The 20032-nt window shown below is 53.5% G+C and overlaps 7 protein-coding genes across 7 annotated transcripts; 4 read left to right on the top strand and 3 right to left on the bottom strand.

The window, feature by feature from the left end:
* Nucleotides 1-55: 55 nt before the first annotated feature.
* Nucleotides 56-1168, bottom strand: ACO1O0_008909 (ribonuclease H-like domain-containing protein; the record flags this gene model as incomplete). Its single annotated transcript, XM_083198263.1, is given in 3 exon segments — nucleotides 56-642; nucleotides 691-1147; nucleotides 1160-1168. 3 exon segments carry the CDS (start codon nucleotides 1166-1168, stop codon nucleotides 56-58), a joined length of 1053 nt encoding a protein of 350 aa, XP_083045998.1.
* A 1070-nt stretch (nucleotides 1169-2238) lies between these two features.
* Nucleotides 2239-2748, top strand: LSM5 (U6 snRNA-associated Sm-like protein LSm5; the record flags this gene model as incomplete). Its single annotated transcript, XM_083198262.1, has 6 exons — nucleotides 2239-2290; nucleotides 2317-2373; nucleotides 2424-2462; nucleotides 2516-2543; nucleotides 2593-2656; nucleotides 2713-2748. The coding sequence occupies 6 exons, from the start codon at nucleotides 2239-2241 to the stop codon at nucleotides 2746-2748; spliced, it is 276 nt and encodes a 91-aa protein (XP_083045997.1).
* A 311-nt stretch (nucleotides 2749-3059) lies between these two features.
* On the bottom strand, nucleotides 3060-4091 carry RPB11 (DNA-directed RNA polymerase II core subunit RPB11; the record flags this gene model as incomplete). Its single annotated transcript, XM_083198261.1, has 4 exons — nucleotides 3060-3259; nucleotides 3316-3426; nucleotides 3482-3540; nucleotides 4075-4091. 4 exons carry the CDS (start codon nucleotides 4089-4091, stop codon nucleotides 3060-3062), a joined length of 387 nt encoding a protein of 128 aa, XP_083045996.1.
* A 2135-nt stretch (nucleotides 4092-6226) lies between these two features.
* On the top strand, nucleotides 6227-8991 carry AFG3 (peptidase family M41-domain-containing protein; the record flags this gene model as incomplete). Its single annotated transcript, XM_083198260.1, has 2 exons — nucleotides 6227-8144; nucleotides 8201-8991. 2 exons carry the CDS (start codon nucleotides 6227-6229, stop codon nucleotides 8989-8991), a joined length of 2709 nt encoding a protein of 902 aa, XP_083045995.1.
* A 1319-nt stretch (nucleotides 8992-10310) lies between these two features.
* ACO1O0_008905 (HCO3 transporter family-domain-containing protein) lies at nucleotides 10311-12493 on the top strand (the record flags this gene model as incomplete). Its single annotated transcript, XM_083198259.1, has 6 exons — nucleotides 10311-10534; nucleotides 10603-10751; nucleotides 10805-10826; nucleotides 10885-10950; nucleotides 11003-11493; nucleotides 11556-12493. 6 exons carry the CDS (start codon nucleotides 10311-10313, stop codon nucleotides 12491-12493), a joined length of 1890 nt encoding a protein of 629 aa, XP_083045994.1.
* A 224-nt stretch (nucleotides 12494-12717) lies between these two features.
* TOF1 (timeless protein-domain-containing protein) lies at nucleotides 12718-16314 on the bottom strand (the record flags this gene model as incomplete). The annotated part of the gene is made up of 3 exons (XM_083198258.1): nucleotides 12718-13745; nucleotides 13801-16168; nucleotides 16240-16314. The coding sequence occupies 3 exons, from the start codon at nucleotides 16312-16314 to the stop codon at nucleotides 12718-12720; spliced, it is 3471 nt and encodes a 1156-aa protein (XP_083045993.1).
* Nucleotides 16315-16684: 370 nt separating this feature from the next.
* ACO1O0_008903 (3-hydroxyacyl-CoA dehydrogenase) lies at nucleotides 16685-17753 on the top strand (the record flags this gene model as incomplete). Its single annotated transcript, XM_083198257.1, has 3 exons — nucleotides 16685-16810; nucleotides 16870-16969; nucleotides 17023-17753. The coding sequence occupies 3 exons, from the start codon at nucleotides 16685-16687 to the stop codon at nucleotides 17751-17753; spliced, it is 957 nt and encodes a 318-aa protein (XP_083045992.1).
* Between the last annotated feature and the right edge of the window lie 2279 nt (nucleotides 17754-20032).

Raw genomic sequence — 20032 nt, 5'->3', positions numbered from 1 at the left:
AAGGTGGTATAATACCAATATGCCAATGCACGGTCCAGCAAACAATCATCCCCCGTTAAGCTTGTGCATCAAGAGTTGAGTCCTGGCAGGACTTTATCAACGTCTGATATTTGGCGAGTCGCATCGCAGTGTCGCTGATGGTGGATAACAGCTCTTCCCTCATCCTAATCTTGCAGTAAGGCATGTTTTCCCTCATGACTGCATCGAGAATATAAGATACAACGGTATTAGTGTGTAGTGGAGGTTCGCGTAGAAGCTGAGCGATGTCATCGGGCTTCAAGTCCTCGTTGTTATGCCAAATGTAGTATGCCCTCAACGCAGACGGCCCAACCGTCACCTTTCCGGGCTTTGAAGACCGGTATTCCTGCATCTTTTCGTCGGCAACTGTCACACGATCGTCCCGGAACTTGGCCTTTTTGCCGGCCTTCTCGATGGCAACTTCAGCTTCTTTAGACTCCACTGGGGTGCTCGTGGCTGCGCCTATAGCTCCCTCTTCTGTCTTGACGAGGTACGATTTGGGGATTGGGATCGGGAGACCTAGCTCCGCGTGATAAGGTCGAGGTGGGCAAGGCTCAAGCTTTTGCCTTTCCTCGTCCAGAACATAATATAACTGGATGCCAGCATAGGCATCAGACGCCGAATCTGTGACATATTAGCTATGCCCCTCATAGATCCTGACGACCTACATACATAGGATTTGCTGCTGATTCAGGTAGCGGCTCCAGTTGCTCAACCTCACATCGCCGCTCTTGCGAAGAGGAAGCCCAAGACATTCCTGGACCTGGGTGGCCAGTGAGACAGCAACTTTGTCAATCAGTTGTGTCCGCCCCTCCTTTATATACTTGACCATCTTGTACATGTGACTGAGTTCAAAGATGCCACGGGTATCAACCCCAAGGTGCTTTCGCACCTTTGTACAATCTCCCCTAATGTTCACTCCTACTTTGGATACCTCTGCATCCTCCATAATCTTTTTGAATGTCGGCGCCACAAAGTCGTTTTTGGAGAACAAGGCGCAATGGAACAGGCCGATATGACCAGGGCTCGCCATTTGTATCAGCGACACGTTTTGGCGTACATCCATTTCCCTGGTCGCCCAAGCATCCCATTCCAGGTCAAAGCCCAGCACCTTTTCTCCGACAAAGTACTTCCGACACACATATTCCATAGTGTGCTTGCTAGTACAATAATGAACTTTGACATTCGTCTTAGTTCCGTCAACGCCAATGCACTGGTACATTGTGTGGGACCAATAAGAGTCGGATGAGCCCTGAGGTCTTCCACGAGCGTGGTGAAAGAGCTCGGGGGCAATTTGGTACGAAAGAGAGGTAAGCGGTGGAGTAGATTCGTTAGCCACAGATTTCTTGGCCGAATCCCCTGCCTCACCAACATCTTTCCCTAGTGTAAGATCGACCTTCAACGGTACATCCACTGGCTTCACCTGGGGCTCCTTGCTAGCCAGAACCGACGCATTGGGAACCGGTTCATTGGTCAAAATATGGTACTGGTCTGCATTCACTCGTGGTTGAGAGCCGGTAGCCCCAACTGCAGAAGTGGAGGAATCATGGAGACAACGGGGGGAGTCGAGTTGGGTGTAGAGCGGCGTGGGTTTTGGTGACGGGGCGAACCGAATGCCCATCCCCCGACACCATAGTTGGCCATCCGGTCCGGAAGTCATGGCTAGCCGCCAACGTGTTCTGAAATTCTCGCGTCAATACGTGTTCGAGAGTAGGGAGGAGAGACTCCAGAGCAAGACCAACGTTGAGTATCTCGAGGACGTGACAAGACGGAGGCGACAGTGGGAAACTCGCGCTGGTATCATTGACCACGTCCTTCGAACAGCCCTGATAATCGGCAAACCATGGCGACCAATCGTCATGACCGACAGGAGGGTTTCATAGGCAGCGGCCCAGGCAGAAGAGGAGATGTGTGGACTCCTGTCGCGACCGCGCATCATGGTGGTGGTAGTACATTCCTAGGTACCTACCGTAAGCGGCTTAGTCATTTTCGCGACCTCACGTGGGGTCGTGCAGCCTCTTGGTGATGCGCTCAGTGTGGCATCAAACATCCCACTTGACCCATGCTCAGCTGCGAAACCGACCAAAAATCGATAGAAACAAGAATTGCCAGGCCCTAGCTCAAACTCTGAGCCACCACCATTCTCAGCGGTTTCTTTTGGGTACCCAAAACCACACGACTTTTCCCGGATCTCTCACTCAGGTTCCCACAATTCACACAATGGCTTCTCAACTGCTACCCCTTGGTGAGCAGGTCTCCGCCATCGAGGACCGTTGTTATTTGCTAACCATGTGCCAGAGCTCATCGACAAGTGTGTTGGCTCGAGGATATGGGTTATTATGAAGGGCGACAAGGGTATGCTTTACAGCTCGATGAGCAGAAAGAGATCCTAACCTAGTGTCTAGAGTTCAGTGGAACCCTTATGGGATTCGACGACTACGTCAGTAAGTTATGTCAGTGTCTATACATGTGATTCTCAAGCTAATTTTGTATCTAGATATGGTCCTTGAGGACGTAACGGAATTGTACGAAAACTTGCTCTGTCAGATGTGGTCGATGCTGATTGTTCAATAGTGACTACTCTGGAAACCACACTAAACTGCCTAAAATACTGCTGAACGGGAATAACATTTGCATGGTAAGTCTTTCTATACCCTAGCTGTGACCCAAAATATAATGATTAACCTTATTTAGTTGATTCCAGGAGGCGAAGGACCAATGGGTGCATGAGGATGAAGCAGCATCTAGGGCTGTCGAGCTGAGATATCAAGATCCTAACTACAACGAATCCTTATGAAGGATCTTCCATCCGGGCAAATTGCCTGCTATAGGATGCGTTAGATCTTACATTATAATCCCTAGCAAGCGAGCTGCTGCCAGAGAAGTGGCCGCCCTCGGGCCTATACACAACGATCTGATAAGGGTGGTACTCCTTCCACAATCAGACTCGAACTCAGATTTTGCGTCTCGCAATCAAACTCCTATTTCCATAAGACCCTAACGCCAATACCCCAAGTGATGTGCTGCTCAAGGCCCTTCATTTAAGCCCCATTCGCCTGCATGTTGCCTTGCTCTCCAGTGTTTGTGATACGCCGCAGCTCCCATTCTCGGGTGAACTCCTGGTGGAGCATCTCGAGTTGGTTGATGAGCTTCTCGCATACAGATGTGAAAACATCCCGTGGTGATACAGTACCGTCTGTCTGGACGCGGATAAAAAGTTCGGGGACGTTGGGGTGCCCAACTAAGAGGTTGTGAGTGGGCAAAGATCGGGCCTTGCATAGGTTACGAGGGACTCACGTTTGTACCCAGCCATGTAAACGTTGGGGTGAGCCTTGATGTGCTCCGATAGAAGGTTACCCAGTGTGTGGTCTTCCTTTTTTAAGACAAAGTCCGAGGTGTTTGACATGCCTTCGGGTCTAAATTAGATGGAGCATTGTCAAGCAACCTGTGAGGGGGAACCCACCCGAGTACACCTTCTCCTCTATCCTTTTCTCGCCCTCAGAGAGCAGGAAAAGCTCGAATCTGTCAGAGATGTCAGCGTATGTCAAAGTTATCCATTCTGAGTTACAGAGAACACAACGGGCAGTCGAGAAGGTTGAAGTGCTTGTAGTTGCAGCTCGCCATCTTAAATAGATACCTGAGTAGGTAAGGGCGAACGATTTTTGGGAAGGACCGTGGTTTCTAGATGCAAGGGAGTAGTGACGTGATGAAGATGATGCGAAGGCGCAAGGGTTGGAGTCTAGAGACTGCAGCGTTGTTGAAGGATGTGTCCCCGATAACGACGTGCATCACTGGCCACCCGTCTAGCAGCTGCCAGTAGCAGAGAGCGGCAATCCAAGGTACCATTACAGTACAACCTCTCACAGCTCGTACGTCTTTTAACAAAGACTTCAAATGACGACAAAGCGCCCATATACCGTCAAACCATGCTTGCTCCTACACAGTCAACCCCCCGGTGTCGAATCTTGAAGGGCGCTTCCACCTCGGCCGCGCAATATACAAGGGAGCGTGGAATCAACAAGATTCGGTGCTTGAACTGAAAATTAAAGCGCTTACCTATCGGGGGCGTTCATCTTGAAGCCGTAATGTCCGCAAGCAAAAATAGCAAGATGGTAGCAATAAAGCGTGAGGCAACAAGGTCGGGCTTGTTCGAAGTTTGTGGCAAAGCCAGCGCTGTCGCTGGACTTTCAAGGGTCGCTTAGGAATAGGATATCCAAAAAAAAAAATGAGGTAGGGCAGAGAGTGCAGTGAAGAAGGGGTCTCGCGGGATGAACAAACAAGTGAGAGTTGGTGAATAAGGCAGGAGCCGTTGGCCTCGCGAAGGCGATCTTTGTACCAATAGTGGAGCCGTTGGTGGTGACTGACACTCTGACACCTTGGGAGAGTGGCTAAGGCCCGGAAAAACCTTGACTTAACACTTCACAGTGCTTCTCCCATTGCCCCAGGTACCACCAGGCCAATTGTGCGCCAGTTGTGATACCAAAGTCTGCATTTACCTCATATTTTCAACATACGTCTGGATAGTCATATCGTTTCTGGAAGGACGCACACCGACATGGTCCCAAGTCAATGCCGCGGCTCCCACCACAGCTTCTGCGACGCGCCGCGCATATCTCACCTGACATAGCGACTCTTCTACCAGCATGCAGAGATATCCGCTCAGCAACAAATGAGCTCCGCTGGCTCAAGGAGCACGTGGAAGCGACTACGCGACCTGAAGAAAAGCAGACGCGCCTGACCCAACTTTGTCGGCAGCGCGGTCGAGGCGTTCCATTGCAATATGTCCTAGGGTCTCAGCCATTTGGCTCCTTAGACATCAAATGCAAATCGGGTGTCCTTATTCCACGGCCGGAAACCGAGGCGTACGTTTGTCACCTTGTAGATCTCCTTAAATCCGGAGCATTGCTCGGCCAGCGCCCCGCCTCCTACGACGCGCTGAGGGTCATTGATTTCTGTACTGGCACAGGCTGCATACCCCTTCTTCTATTTTCCTCGCTGCAGAGATCAGTCCAGTCGCTGGACGTACGCGGGATCGACATCTCTCCTGTTGCTCTTCGGCTTGCGCGAGCAAACGTTGAACACAATGTAGGACAGGGATACATGTCTCCTCCGAACGAGAGGCTCCAGGTATCGTTTGCGAAGGGCGACGTTTTCAGTGACAGCGATATTCAAGCCATTGGCGCGTCCACTTGGGATGTGATGGTTTCAAACCCACCTTATGTGGCAAAGGATGTGTGGGATCACGGCCGCGGCCAGTTAGGGTACTCTGTTCGCAAGTACGAACCGCGTCTTGCTCTCGTGCCTGGTGGACATTTACCCTCCGCGCCCAAAGGATTGCATCCCGAGGATGTCTTCTACGCTCGGCTGCTTGATGTTGCATCCATCCTACGACCGAAAGCGTTGCTCCTCGAGATCGGGGACAGGGAGCAAGCTTATCGAGTTGTTACGCACTGCGCTACGCACAAGTCCTGCGTGGGCTGTGAAGTACAAGTCTGGCGTGACTGGCCAGATTTGGAACCAGAGAGCGGTGAGGATATCTGCTTCAGGATACGTCCTGGCAAAAGTTGGGAACAAGATATTCCCATAAGAGGAAGCGGGAATATTCGCTCGATATTAATAAGAAGGATATAGTAATAAAAACAAGCCCAGAATCCAAATGTTGCAGCTAGCGTGTGTATTGGTGCCTGATAGACCATGCAGTCCGGCGTGCATGTGTAACTGTGTATGCACAAACTTTGCTTGTTAAATAGTTCTGCCATGGGGAGAACAAAGCCTCATATGACGACAAGAAAACGGTATGACACCGGTAGTCCTCTTCGTCACCAACAATTGAGTGATACCGATTTGGTAATAAACGGTGAAATGCTTCCATTCACTTCGATCCGGCGACATACCTAGTCCGTGACTCATGATCGAAAGTCCGAGACCACGTGACATAGTCCGATTTTTGAGCTAACTCCGAAGCAGCTCACCACCACCACCAGGCTTTTGCTCCCCGTAGACAAGTCGTGGTGTCATCAACTTCCAGCAGTGGCGTTGGAATCCCCAAGCCGCTCTACGTCGAATGACGTCTTTATAATACATTCCGTTCTAAGCCACCGAGCTTCAATTTTACGCGTCGCATGATAGAGTGCGGTCCCTTCACCGACCGAACTTCCCCAACCGAACCCGGCGAATCCGCGCCTAGCCATCAACTCCCGCGCACACTATGTCAAGATACCTGCGGCAGTCGAGCCAGCTCGCGCGGCTAGTGCGCTTATCACAGCCACAGAGGCTTCAGAGGAGTCTGCAGCCCTCAATTCTCTCGAGATCGATATCGCCGGCGGCCCTATCCATCCGAAGCACCACGTCATGGCGCCCATATTCGACAAACCCGCCAGATCCGAAAGACAAGGATCATAATATCCCCAATCAGCCCGAAAATAAAGACACGCACGAGAAGGAGACTCCTAAACAAGATGGCGAGGACATTTACATGCCTCTCCCAGACAACTGGGTGCATCTGTCCAAGGCCGAGATTGAGCAGCTCCAGCGCTTCGCGGAAGTGCTGCCACCAGCCCAGAAAGATAATTTGGTCCACATTCTGAAGGATCTGCAGCACACAGGGGTGCCCATCACTACCCGGGTTCTACTGCAAAAGATGCGTGACGGTTCAGGCAAACTCTCCATGATGGACAAAGGCCGACTCCTTCGCTCAGTGGTCCAGACTGCAAATAGGATTGCCGAGTTTCAGCACAAGCGGGACCAGACCAAGGAGGGGCAGCCATTCAATGGGTTTAATCAGAACGAAACACCTGATGAGAATCATCCCGGTAGCGAGAAGGGAGCATCTGGGCAGTCGAATCCCGGGGAACAGGGTCGCCAGTCCGAGGCAAAGTCAGAGGAGTCGGGGTCAAAATCCGACAAGCAACAACAAGGTGGAAAGCCCAACCCCCAACCGTCCGGTGGAGGATGGTCCGAAGCAATTCAGTCGACACTCCTAATTCTTCTCACGCTTTGGTTGTGGGAAACTTTTGTCTCGGGTGGCAACCAACAAGAGATCACGTGGCAGGAAATGAGAACCAACTTCCTGGACAAGGGTCTCGTCCAGAAGTTTGTTGTCGTTGGTGGACAGGTCCGGGCAGAGCTATACCCCGAAGCCCAGTCTCCTGATGGCGCCAGAAAGACATATGTCTTTTCCATCGGATCGGTGGACGCTTTCGAGCGGAACCTGGCGGATGCCCAGAATGAACTCGGAATTCCCTCATCCCAGAGGATACCTGTTAGCTACGAAACCGGTGGCTCCACTCTAGGCAACATGTTCCTTGCCTTTGGTCCTACTCTTCTCTTCATCGGGTTGATCTTGTGGACTCAGAGGTCCATGGGTGCTGGCCGTGGTGGAGGTGGAATGTTCAATTTCGGCAAGAGCAAAGCCAAGAAGTTCAACGCCGAGAGCGCCGTCAAGGTCAAGTTCTCGGACGTGGCCGGCTTGGAAGAGGCCAAGACGGAGATCATGGAGTTTGTGAGCTTCTTGAAGCAGCCTCAGAAGTTCGAAAAGCTCGGTGCCAAGATTCCGCGTGGTGCTATCTTAGCCGGACCGCCCGGTACTGGTAAGACGCTCCTCGCCAAAGCCACGGCCGGTGAATCCGGCGTGCCGTTCTTCAGCGTCAGCGGTTCCGAGTTTGTGGAGATGTTTGTTGGTGTTGGTCCCTCCCGTGTCCGTGATCTGTTTGCCGAGGGCCGTAAGAACGCCCCGTGCATCATTTTCATTGACGAAATTGATGCCATCGGCCGAGCAAGACAGGAGAGTGGCCGAGGTTTTGGTGGAAACGACGAGCGGGAAGCCACGCTCAACCAGATCCTGACGGAGATGGATGGTTTCAACACCCGTGAGCAAGTTGTCGTGCTTGCTGGTACGAACCGTGCCGACGTTCTGGATAAGGCTCTTATGCGACCTGGCCGATTCGATAGGCACATCTACATTGACCGGCCGACAATGAAGGGTCGCAAGGAGATCTTTGATGTGTATCTGAAGAAGATTGTCACCAACGAGGACAAGGAGCACCTTATCGGCCGACTCGCTACGCTGACCCCTGGCTTCTCTGGTGCTGATATTGCCAATGTCGTCAACGAAGCAGCTTTGATCGGTATGTTGGCTCACCTACTCGGATTGTTTGTGGAATGATTGTTAACAGGATAACAGCTGCTCGGGCAAACGCCGATGATGTCAAGATGAAGCATTTTGAGCAGGCCATTGAGCGTGTCATTGGCGGTCTAGAGCGCAAGTCGCTCGTACTCAGGCCCGAGGAGAAGAAGACAGTGGCGTACCACGAAGCTGGACACGCTATTTGCGGATGGTTCCTGCAGCACGCAGACCCCCTCCTCAAGGTGTCCATCATCCCTCGCGGTCAGGGCGCTCTGGGCTATGCCCAGTATCTGCCTCAAGACGCCTACTTGATGAACACAAACCAGCTCATGGACAGGATGGCCATGACAATGGGTGGGAGAGTGTCGGAAGAGCTCCACTTCCCTACGGTGACGACGGGAGCGAGCGACGACTTCAAGAAGGTGTCACAGATGGCACGCAACATGGTGACGGAGTGGGGCATGTCGGAGAAGGTTGGACCCGTGCACTTTGAGAATGACCCGAACCGAATGACGAAGCCCTTCGCCGAGGCCACGGCGCAACAAATTGACCAGGAGGTGCAGCGAATCGTGGATGCGGCGTATCAGAAGTGCAAGACTCTGTTGACGGAGAAGCAGAAGGAGGTCGGCCTTATTGCGGAGGAACTACTAAAGAAGGAGGTGCTTGTTAGGGACGACATGGTGCGCATCCTCGGCAAGCGACCGTTTGGCGACAATGAGGAGTTTGAGAAGTACTTTAGCGGAAACCAGGACGGAGTGGGACCGGAGACGGGTCAGACAGACGACCCCGAGGGGCCCACGCCGTCGCCAGCATTCAGGCAACTGAGCGAGGGAGAGTCGAAGAGGTGAAGTCAAGAGGAGGATTCCCGGGGTGCATGAGAGCGGCTCGATGGAATAATTTGGCTTGCTGGGGACTCGACGAGCATTGTAACAGCCGCACCAACTGCCCATACGGAAGAAGGCTGTATGGCTCAGACAGCGCCCAGAAGAAACTGGAGGCGGAAATGAAGATTGTGCGGACGGCCAAGGTGGCCGGTGGCACAATTGCTCTCAACTCAAAACAACAACCGGCGGAGTTATACTTGTATTCACAGCTTCATCCGTGACATCACGGAGGAGAAGGGCGAGGGCGGTAGACCACACTGTACTGTTAACGTGTACCATACTTATTTTAGGACTCCTTGCGGAGATAGAGTTGTAGACTTTTATGTCACGTTGAATACCTTTTGTCTTTGAAAGTGGAGCGAGAGCATACAAGCACGTGGATCTTGCTGATTGACTGCCCATAGAGCCTAGCGAGTGCGTCCCGGGTGGCACCCAGCGAGTGTGACCCACGGACTAATACTACATACACTATCAAGACAATGCCGGACCGGGAGGTCGGAGGTGGATGGCGGAGTGAGTTTGGCTGGAGTTTGGAAACGGTTCGATGAGATCTGGCGAGGGACATGATTGGCCGAGAAAGTTCCTGACTAGCGGCAAGGGTCCTTCTTGTCTTAGGCAAGAGTCGTCAGGCTCGACGAAACTGCTAGGTGTCGTTAATTCTCGCAAGCCTGAGTAGGGACGATTGTGAAACTACGGCCGTGGCATTCATTGGAGAGCCATCTACGGCAGAGCGATTTCAAGCAGGATTTGGAGAAGTGGGAGCTGAGAGCGAGTACGAAGTAGTAAGGTGTAGTATTCCGGACTGATGTCATCAACTTCCCCCACAGTCTCAGCTCCTTCTCTCGACGCCAGATAATAGGTAGTACGAGTATGGGAGGGTGGCCGATAACGGCAAGAACGATCACTCGGGCACGGAGAGGCCTTGATTTGTCTTTTTTCTCGCAGCTATTTGGGCCTACCTGCCTAGCGCATGATTCATTTACACACTGGCAGACGAGGTTGCCTCTGACCGAGTCTGATCCGTGCCGTGGGGGTGAGTTTGCCTCCCCGCTAGTCCCTTTTGGGCTTTTTTCCCTCCATCTTCAACCATCTTAAATGTCCCCTGTTGCCATCGACCTCGGCGTCTTCCGTCCTACAAATTTGCCTATTTCCCTCGCTTGCTCGACCTTGTAGATGCTTTCAGGCTTTTAGACATGCAGCCTTGCTCTTGTCTTTGACCCATTGTGGCGCTTGCTTTTCTGTTCTTTAGACGAACTCGGAAACACCATTCCCCACAGTCGAAAATGGCCGTCTCAAGCACACAAACGGAGCCCGTCCAGGACCCGGAGCGCCAGGGCTCTCCCCGGAAGGTGAGCGTCTCTTCCGGCGCGGATTCATGGTGGAGGATTCATCTCTTCCGTGGCATGGCCAACGATGTACGCCGGCGAGTCCCCTACTATGTTAGCGACTGGCTCGACGCCTGGGACTATCGCGTTGTCCCCGCCACCGTCTACATGTACTTTGCCAAGTATGTCTTCATGTCTTCTCTATCCCCTTCCACAAGATGTTTCCCGAAAGAATACTAATTCGGTTCAGCATCCTTCCTGCCCTGGCCTTCTCGCTCGACATGTTCCAAAACACGGGCTCCGAGTATGGCGTCAACGAGGTCCTCCTCGCCTCTGTTCTAGGCGCCGTTGTCTTTTCTCTATTTGCAGCTCAACCACTTGTCATTGTCGGCGTTACCGGTTAGTCCTGGGAGATCCGTTTTCTGCCAGTTCTTGGCTAATCCCATGCGTAGGACCCATCACTGTCTTCAACTAGTTCGTCCAACCAGCCCCATCCAGGAAGAGGAACCCTTGAGTACTAACCAGTATCCAGCACCGTATACGATATCATGAAGCCCACTGGTGTCAACTACATTGGGTTCATGGCATGGGTTGGCATGTAAGTCGCCTCCTGGCAGCCTAGACTCACAACCATTTCCTGACAGTCGCAGATGGTCCCTCATACTCCACTGGATCCTCGCCATCACAAACTCGTGCAACTGGCTTCGCTGGGTCACCCGGTTCCCCTGTGACATCTTCGGATTCTACGTCGCCTTTATTTACCTTCAGAAGGGTGTCGAGGTTCTGGCCCGCCTCGGCGATGATGCTCCATTCTACCTCTCCATCGTTATCGCCCTCCTCGTGCTCATGTTCGCCTACCTCTCCGGCACGCTCGGCACAAGCTCCCTTTTCCGCCACTGGATCCGTGTCTTCCTCAAGGATTACGGGACTCCACTGACACTCGTCTTCTTTACCGGCTTCGTCCACATTGGGCGCATGGCCAAGGTCGACCTCGAGGTTCTCCCTACCAGCATCGCTTTCATGCCAACCAATGACCAGCGCAACTGGCTCGTCAATTTCTGGGATCTCAGCGTCGGGGAGATCTTCACCGCACTCCCTTTCGCAATTCTTCTCACGATTCTCTTCTGGTTTGATCACAATGGTTGGCTCCCACCCCTAACATTCACCCTCCAAATCATCCCCCGCGCTGACAAGTTCGTCCAGTCTCCTCCCTCATCGCCCAGGGAACCGAGTTCCCTCTTCGCAAACCTGCTGGCTTCCACTGGGATCTCTTCCTCCTTGGCTGCACCACTGGTGTTGCCGGCATCCTCGGCCTGCCATTCCCCAACGGTCTCATCCCACAGGCCCCCTTCCACACTGAGTCTCTTTGCGTCACCAAGCCCGTCAAGGAGCTCGACGAGAAGGGCGAGGACAAAGGCGGCTACTCCTTTGAGGCCACCCACGTCGTCGAGCAGCGTGTCTCCAACCTCGCCCAGGGCCTCCTCACTCTTGGCACCATGACGGGCCCCCTCCTCGTCGTCCTACACCTCATCCCCCATGGCGTCCTTGCGGGACTCTTTTTCGTCATGGGCATACAAGCCCTCGAGGGCAACGGCATCACCGCCAAGATCATCTTCCTTGCCCGCGACAAGGCCCTCACGCCGGCCACTGCCGAGCTCAAGACTATAAAGCGCCGCTCTGCCATCTGGATATTCACCGGCATTGAGATCTTCGGGTTTGCCGCCACCTTCGCCATCACCCAGACCATCGCTGCCGTTGGATTTCCCGTCTTCATCCTCGCCCTCATCCCCATCCGGGCCCTCGTCCTACCGCGCTTCCTCAGCCCGGAGGAGCTGGCCGTGCTCGATGCACCGACCGCATCGCCCTTCACCATGGAAGGTATTGGTGGCGCGTGGGGCGGCAGGGAGGACGGTGACGATGACGAGACTCCCACCAACGAGGAAGAGGTCACTCCAAGCGTGCAGCACCGGCCGTCCAAGCAGCGGGACAGCGTCTTTGCCAGCGCTGGCGAGCCTCACATGGGTCAGGGCGATGTGACGGAGCTGTGGAAGACACACAGCACCCGAAGCACCGCGACGAGGAGACAGAGCGTCGACAGGAGAACAATTACTGGGAAGGGGGAGAGTTCAAAGGAAGCATAGGTTTCCTACGGAACACTCAACCGATTAATGATTTTTCAAAACGGCCTGGAAAAAGCGATGCCAGCCGTTTGAGGACATAGAATTGCCGGGCGCATGATGTTGACAAGGCGAATTTCTCTTTGCTCCATGATACCATATCCATTATTTAGACCCTGCTTGAATATAGCCCAATCTACTAGACTCCCAACGCCAGTTTCCCTCCCATCCATATAATAAATAATGTACTAGTCGTCATCATCGCTGTCAATCACGAAGCCGCCCCTGACTCTCGGCCTCCTGGCTGGGACAGGCACTTCATCCTCGTCATCATCATCATCGGGCACAGTTGCTGTCCCGGCCTTGTGCGCTGGGTCTGTCATGGCGACATCCTCCCCACCGCTAGCATCGTCTTCTTCATCTTCTTCTTCTTCCTCCTCCTCCACGCTGAGTCGCCTCTTCTTCCTCGCTTCCCCGTCACTTACATCCATAGGTGTGTCATCCGTCTCGCTCTCCTCACCGTCCTCCTGGCTACTAAGTATCTTCTTAGCAAAGCCCAAGTCATCGTCTTCATCCTCGTCATCGCTCTCCTCCAGCAGCGCATCCGACTTGCGCTTCCTGGGCGCCGCCGCCACCTTCTCGGTGATCCCCAGGGCCGCCGATCTGGCAGCCTTCTCGGCTCGGGCGGCAATCTCGCGCTCCCGCGCAAAGAAGGCCTCGTCCTCCTCCGAGTCGAACTCGTCGTCGCCCTCCTTGACATACAGGGCCGATTTGATCTTGCGAGCCTTCTCGCGCTCCCGCTCCCGGCGCCTCTGTGCCTTCTCATCGAGGGTATCCTGGTCCGGCTCGCCGTCCTCGCCGTCCCTCCGGTTCCTGCGTCGCTTCGTCTTCTTGGGCTTGGTGGGGTCGTCGATGGCCTTTCTGGCCGTGGGGCCGCCAACTGGGAACAGGAGATCGTCATCCAGGAAGTCATCTCCATCCTCTTCCCCGTCGTCATCAAAGGTAGCCTTCTTCCGGGGTACTGTCTTCCGCTTCAGCTGGTTCTCTGCCCCAACGCCTTCGTCGAACGTCGGGGGGCTGAACTCGGCCTGGTTAATGTAATGAAGCGTGTCCTTTAGGTGGTCGGCTGTGACCTCGCCCGGTATGACCCAGGCTGAGTCCCGTGTCTCCTCTGACACAGGGCCGAGACGCTGGAAGCCCGAAACAGTCATAAGTAAACGAAGATGCGAGTTCTTGAACATAGCCGTTCGTCTCGCATCATCATCCGGGCGTACATCTGAGGGGGAAGAGTCAGCAGATCGAAAGTGTTATCTCAAGGCTCTCAAACTCACAAAATACAGGCGGTGTCTTGGGCTCTTTTGCAGCAAGGTCATCTTCGTCGTCTGCAAAGGGATCCTCCTCGAGTTGCCGCGCCCGGTCTACATCCTCCCACGATCGACGCTCAGTTTCAGCGTTAGCGACCATCTTCTTGACCCAAGCGATGTGGTCTGCCTGATTCTTGTCCAGCATGGCGCCAACCACAATCGCAATCTGTTGGTCCCGCTCCTCTGTGTGCTTGAATTCCAGCTCAGCCGCTGGCTTCGCCTGAGCCCTGACCGAACTAGTCTGCTTCTCGTAACCAAATTCGAGGAAGTGCGCCGTGCTATGCAGCTTGCTAAAGAGCATTTCAATGATGAGTTCCGGTCTCTCATCAATCTTTTTCGTACATTTCCGCAGTATCTGCTTGACAAGCTCCTCCCAGTCCTTGAACGAGGTCAACGACTTGTCCAGAGACTCCGGTCCCTTCACCATGTTATATAGGAGGTGAATAATGTCCACCCGGAATAGCATGACGCTCATCTCCTGCTTGAAGGCCAGCCGGTACAAATAACGGTGTGCACGCTTAAGTTGGGCATCGTTAAGATCACGGTAGTACTTGGTAAAGGTAACAAACGTGTCCACGGCACCTTGCGGGGCGAAGCGTCCGGCAAACCGATGAAAGTCAAACTTGCGTTCCTTGGAGGTCTTCTCAGCTGTCGCTTGGTCGTTGTCAGAGTCATCCCCTTCCTCATCGGAGGCGTCGCCACCAGCAGCCTGCTTTACTGCTTGCTTCTTCCGCCTTGTGCGCTTTCGTGAGCGAACCTGCATGTCGACATTCTGTTTGGAGTAGGCCTCGAGGATGCGCAAGAAATAGTGCACTAGCTCGGTCGCCGCGTCCAAATAATCGAAGCCCTGGTCCTTGTATGACCTGATGATATTGGCGATGGCGTCATGCGTGGCTTCTTCGTAGAAGAGACGGCTGAGAATGTTTTCGGCAATTTCTTCATCGTCCTCACGGCCACAGTGCATCATCTCCTGGACCGTGATGAGAATCTGAGTAAAGCATCGCATGACCGCGGTCAGTTCATGCCGATCATTGATTTGGTACGCCTCGTGAAGCGCCTTGTTCAGCGTGATGAACATCTCCTGATTCAATACGCCCGCAACCAAGTTGAAACTGGTCACTTCCTCATCTTTCTTGGCCGACTCTTTCTTCGACTTCCTCCGCATGCGCTCCGCCTCGAGAAACCAGGCTATCAGGTAGAAAAATTGGCGCCGGTGGTATTGCATGAGATAGGAGGCCTCTCGGTCGATTGTCTTCCGGACATGTGAGAATAGCGGGTTGAAACCAGCGTCGAGGAAATCCTCGACAAACGATCGGAGCTGGCTATTCGCCCTCGAGTTGAGTTTGGCTGGCGCACCAATCTCGCGATCGACCTTATCCTCCTTCTTCCCACGACGCGGGGGTTTGTACGTCTTTGCGTTGTCCATCTTGCGCTGCCTCGTCGCCGCCCCCGCTATGGCATCCTGCCCTGTGAGCGTCGTCATTCTCCCGTCCTCGCGCTTCACCCAAATCATAGTTCCGAAACGATTGTGTCGGGAAGGGCGGTTGTACGAGTTGAGCATGGCTTGCTCCTTCTTCATGACGGCAGCCAAGTCGTCAGCCCGGGCCTTGTGAAGCTGCTGGTCGCTCATGAACATCTTCTCAATATCTACTCGTTTGACCAGATGATATATGACTTCCATAACAGTCGTGTCCTCGGTCCGGAACTCATATCCCATGTTGGAGGCAAGCATGAGGAGGACATGAAATATGTCTTGATAGGAGAAGGCATCGATGGTGGCAGATCTCGAGATCTGAGTTTCGTCACCGTCATAGTTGACATCGGGAGGCGGTGCAATAGCGGCAATGTTGCGGAGGAAGAACAAGACCAATTTGATGATTCCCTGATCACGCTGCGATCGGTCTCCGATAGGCATAGCCATGGACGGTAGAGCTATTCTCACAGCGGCGTGGAGAATGCGTGCGCCATCAAAGTTGATAATGGCTCGCTTGTATTCCACCTGCGCCAGCTCCAAGACTGGCATGTGGCGATGGTGATTCACCGTCATGCGCTCCCTATCCTTCTCCATCGGCCATGTCAGTGGCACCAGGACCTCGAAGCAGGCCAGGGCGATGCGCGCCTTAAACTTGCTATCCGTCGCGTTCTCAGGCCAGGTCGCAAGGATGGGCAGCAAGTCGCCTTCGATTAGGTTCGCCTGGTGGACGCAGCGGGCCACGTCCATGCGGTTCGTCTTTTCGTCGTAGAAGCGGATCCATCTCTTGATGTCGCGGAGCACCTCAAGTGCGTCGTCTCCCAGCTGGTACTGGCCATCATCGTCGGCGCTGACACCTCCAAGCTACGGATTTGAATGTCAGTACCGGTTCAGCTCTCGAGGAGCCAGAGCTGGAGCCAGAGTGTAGCACTTACTGCAGAGACGAGACTGTTGATGTGCGCTCGAACTTCGGGATGGACAACGTCCGTCGTGCCGTCCGGCATCTCCATCCTGACGGCCGGTGTAGCTGACACTGATCCTGGAAAGGACTTATCGTGACAAGACCAAATGCATCAAATCCAGTCATGTGGATGCATGCCGTCAATGTCCCGTCCCACCTCTAATGAGGGACGCGTCCAGACGCGTTTTGGGGGGTCACCGCGTAAATGGACGCGGCCCTCTGATAAGGTCTTATCGCAGTGGCTATCAGCGATAAGACAGCATAAGGTACCCCAGCTATTACGGACCATACACCGGCCAGCTCCCCACATAGGCCGAGGTTACCCGACAACCCCCGTGATAACCGTCATCCCGTCCTTGAGCCGCAAGCTTGCAGGTCCTCCTCTCCTCCCTGCTCCAACAAATTCCCATCCACGCAAAATGGCTAGCTCAATCTTTCGCATGCGAGCATTGGGTGCTGCGCGTCAGGCGCGCACCTTCAGCACCTCCCCAAGGCAGTATGCCGCCGAGGTCAATCGCCTAGGCGTCATTGGCGCCGGTCAGATGGTGAGCTCCGTCCCTGGGACATGTGAACGTCGCAACGTGGACTAACTCAGAGTGCAAAGGGTCTCGGCATCGCTCTCGTTGCCGCACGCCACGCGAAGGTCCCTGTGTCTCTCATTGACAGCTCGGAGAAGTCATTGGAGAAGGGTCTTGCCTTTGCCGGTACGCAAACCCGATTTACAAGCTCCAATGCGGCGCATACTGACCGGTAACAGACAAGCTTCTGGCCAAGGATGTCTCCAAGTCCAAGATCACCCAGGAGCAGGCCGACGAGATTAGGGGCCTCCTCACGCCAAGCTCCAAGCTCGAGGACCTCTCGTCCGTCGACTTCGTCATCGAGGCTGTCCCCGAGATCCCCAAGCTGAAGTTCGACATCTTCAGCCAGCTCGCCCAGATCTGCCCCAAGCATGCGATTCTGGCCACCAACACCTCCTCCATCTCCATTACCAAGATCGCGGCCGCTACGACGTCAGATCCCACCGACACCCAAGCATCATCCCGGGTTGTCTCCACCCACTTCATGAACCCCGTCCCCGTCCAGAAGGGTGTCGAGATCATCAGCGGCCTGCAGACCAGCAAGGAGACTCTTGACACGGCCGTCGAGTTCTGCAAGAAGATGGGCAAGGTCACCAGCGTCTCTGCTGACTCACCGGGATTCCTGGCCAACCGCATCCTGATGCCCTACATCAACGAGGCTGTCATCTGCCTGGAAACCGGGGTTGGCGACCGCGACTCCATTGATGCCATCATGAAGAACGGAACTAACGTGCCTATGGGCCCGCTGCAGCTCGCTGACTTCATTGGTCTCGATACCTGTCTTGCTATTATGAAGGTCCTGCACGAGGAGACCGGTGATTCCAAGTACCGTCCTAGCGTCCTGCTCGGCAAGATGGTTGACGCCGGTTGGCTGGGCAAGAAGAGTGGCAAGGGATTCTACGACTACTAATCGTCTCGATGAATACCTAGAAAATAGTAAATACAACAAAATCCTTGCATCTCAACTCCGGAATTTGTCGTCTCCCCCTCTGTTCGTGCTCAAAACCGCAAGAAAATGCATGTCCGTCCAGACTTGAGGAGGAGAGATTGAAGAACACACTTACACGTCCATTCTAATCCTCGATAACCACAAGCCCACACCAATCTATAGAATCTTCAGTTGAGAAATCTTTGGGGGGATTTGGCGATACCCAATCTCTCCATATCTCCGCCTAAGACTCGTCGAGCCAGGGCTCGGGGCCAACCCGAAGCTTGGTCAATGAGTCGGTCGGTCAGGACAGCCGCGTCGCGGACATTCCACGGCTACCCGCTACCAAATGAGGATTGGATTCGCGGTGCCAGGTACACTCTGAACAGGTACACTAGCTTCAATTCTGTAATTTTCTCTACCGGAGCTGTTGAGGGCAACAACTTCATACTTCCCAAACTACAGGCTCGGAAGGCGGAGGGCCACATCGGTCGATGTCGCTTTGTCCATCCGAGCCACCCAGTTTTGTCCTGATGCACGTCGGCCACCGTTCGGCAGCCATTGTTTCAAGACATCAAAGCCGTTCTGCTTGCGAGAAGTTTGCCGCTGGGACGATCGATCAGATACCCTGCGGCTCGAGGCGAGGAGGTTGGCCATATTCGCACATCGATGCACTCCCAAGGTTCTGGGAGCCACGTCAGAGTTGTTTGTTTCAGTGGATGCAGACTGTGATGAGAAGGGTCCTAAATGGACTGGGGAGCTCCCGGTCTCCTAAGACAAGTGGTGTGGATAGCACAGTTGTGTTTCGTCTTGTGAATAAGGTGAAACATGACGACTGGGTGAGGGGTTCGGGTTTCCAATGCCTATCCTTGTTGGAATTACGTAGAGCTGAATCTTGGCTCGCGCAACCTTGTTTGTCAGTTGGACTCGTGCAATGAAAGAGTACTAGTAATATCAGATCTGGTCCTCTAGGAGACGGGTCCAATGACCAAAGGTGGCACAAGGTTCTCACAAATGCCCTAGGGGTCCAACTGGTCGATATCAGATAGCCTAGAAGCCATAGATTTCTACCGATGATCCTCCCGATAAAGTCAAGAAATAAATTATATCCGAGTATCTCGGCCTGTGTTGTCTCTTTTGCTCCTATTCCTATTCATGTTGTCAGTCTTGAGACTTCAAGCAAAATGGAGGCTAGTGAATACTCGCCATGACTTTGAGGCCGGCGAGTAACAGACCCTACCTAGGGGGCGTTTTATCACACATAGTTCGGCTGTTCCTGATTGGAAGAGTTCAAGCCAGCCGCATTGAATCCATGCTGTCTATTCACTAAACGAATAGCGATTCGTGAAGAGAAGGTGTCTGGACCCGACGGCGCGGCTAGCTGCTTAGGTTGTGATGCGGCTGTCCGTTGAGTCTCGGATGACAACCCACGTTCTCAGGGTTGGGCATGTGCCCACTCGGAGGTCGAAGAAATTTGCTCAACGGGCAGTGTTAATATAATATTACCGTGTACTGTCGCTATATTCCGGCTCGAGTCGTTGCCGGATTACATGGAAACTCGGTGACACAAGACATTTCAAGGCCCTTGGTCGTGGGATTATCCCCGGCCCCCATCTCATACCACAGTCGCATCTGCAGTGAGAACTTTCTGCGAGAAGCTTGTCGGTAAATTTTGATGGCGAATTAACTGCCTGTGAAGAGTCATGATATTCACTTTACAACCAAGGACAAGAACGCTTATCAACATAATATATTGCCTACTTTTAGCACGACAAGGAATCTCCCTATGTCAGCAAATCGGTGCCAGATGGCAACTAATACGGTACTTGTTCCTTTCAATACTCTCAGGTCGAACACAAATGAAATTCGACGACTGTTGGTGTCGTAGGGTAGGAGTGCCTTGAGCGTATCTGGGACCGATGTGAGATTTGCGATAAGGCCCTTGAAGGACTTGCGTGACTGTGACACGTAGCAACGATGCGATTTTGTAGAACCGGTCGAATGGAAGTCTCATAGTTGACTCGGCGGCAACCTCTTCGGTTCTTCGGGTGCTAGCTGCTGACGGGCTTGAGCACCTGAAGGGCTGGGCCGTCGCTTCGCTTTACCTCCCTGCTGTTTGGTAGACCAGCATGCCGTCCACGACGGAGCTTCGGGCATAGTAGGATAAGGAAAGGTTTCCTGATTCGGGCCGCGAGCCCACTGATGGTAACTGGTGGCATCTCTGCACTGTTATTACCGTGTAAAAGCTGAGCTATTAGTGG

The sequence above is a fragment of the Amphichorda felina genome, assembly GCF_050947745.1.
Source record: "Amphichorda felina strain 45539 chromosome Unknown scaffold_9, whole genome shotgun sequence".
NCBI classification, from domain to species: domain Eukaryota; kingdom Fungi; phylum Ascomycota; class Sordariomycetes; order Hypocreales; family Bionectriaceae; genus Amphichorda; species Amphichorda felina.
Note: the sequence above shows the minus strand (reverse complement) of the source record. Positions and strands in the feature narration are given on the sequence as shown.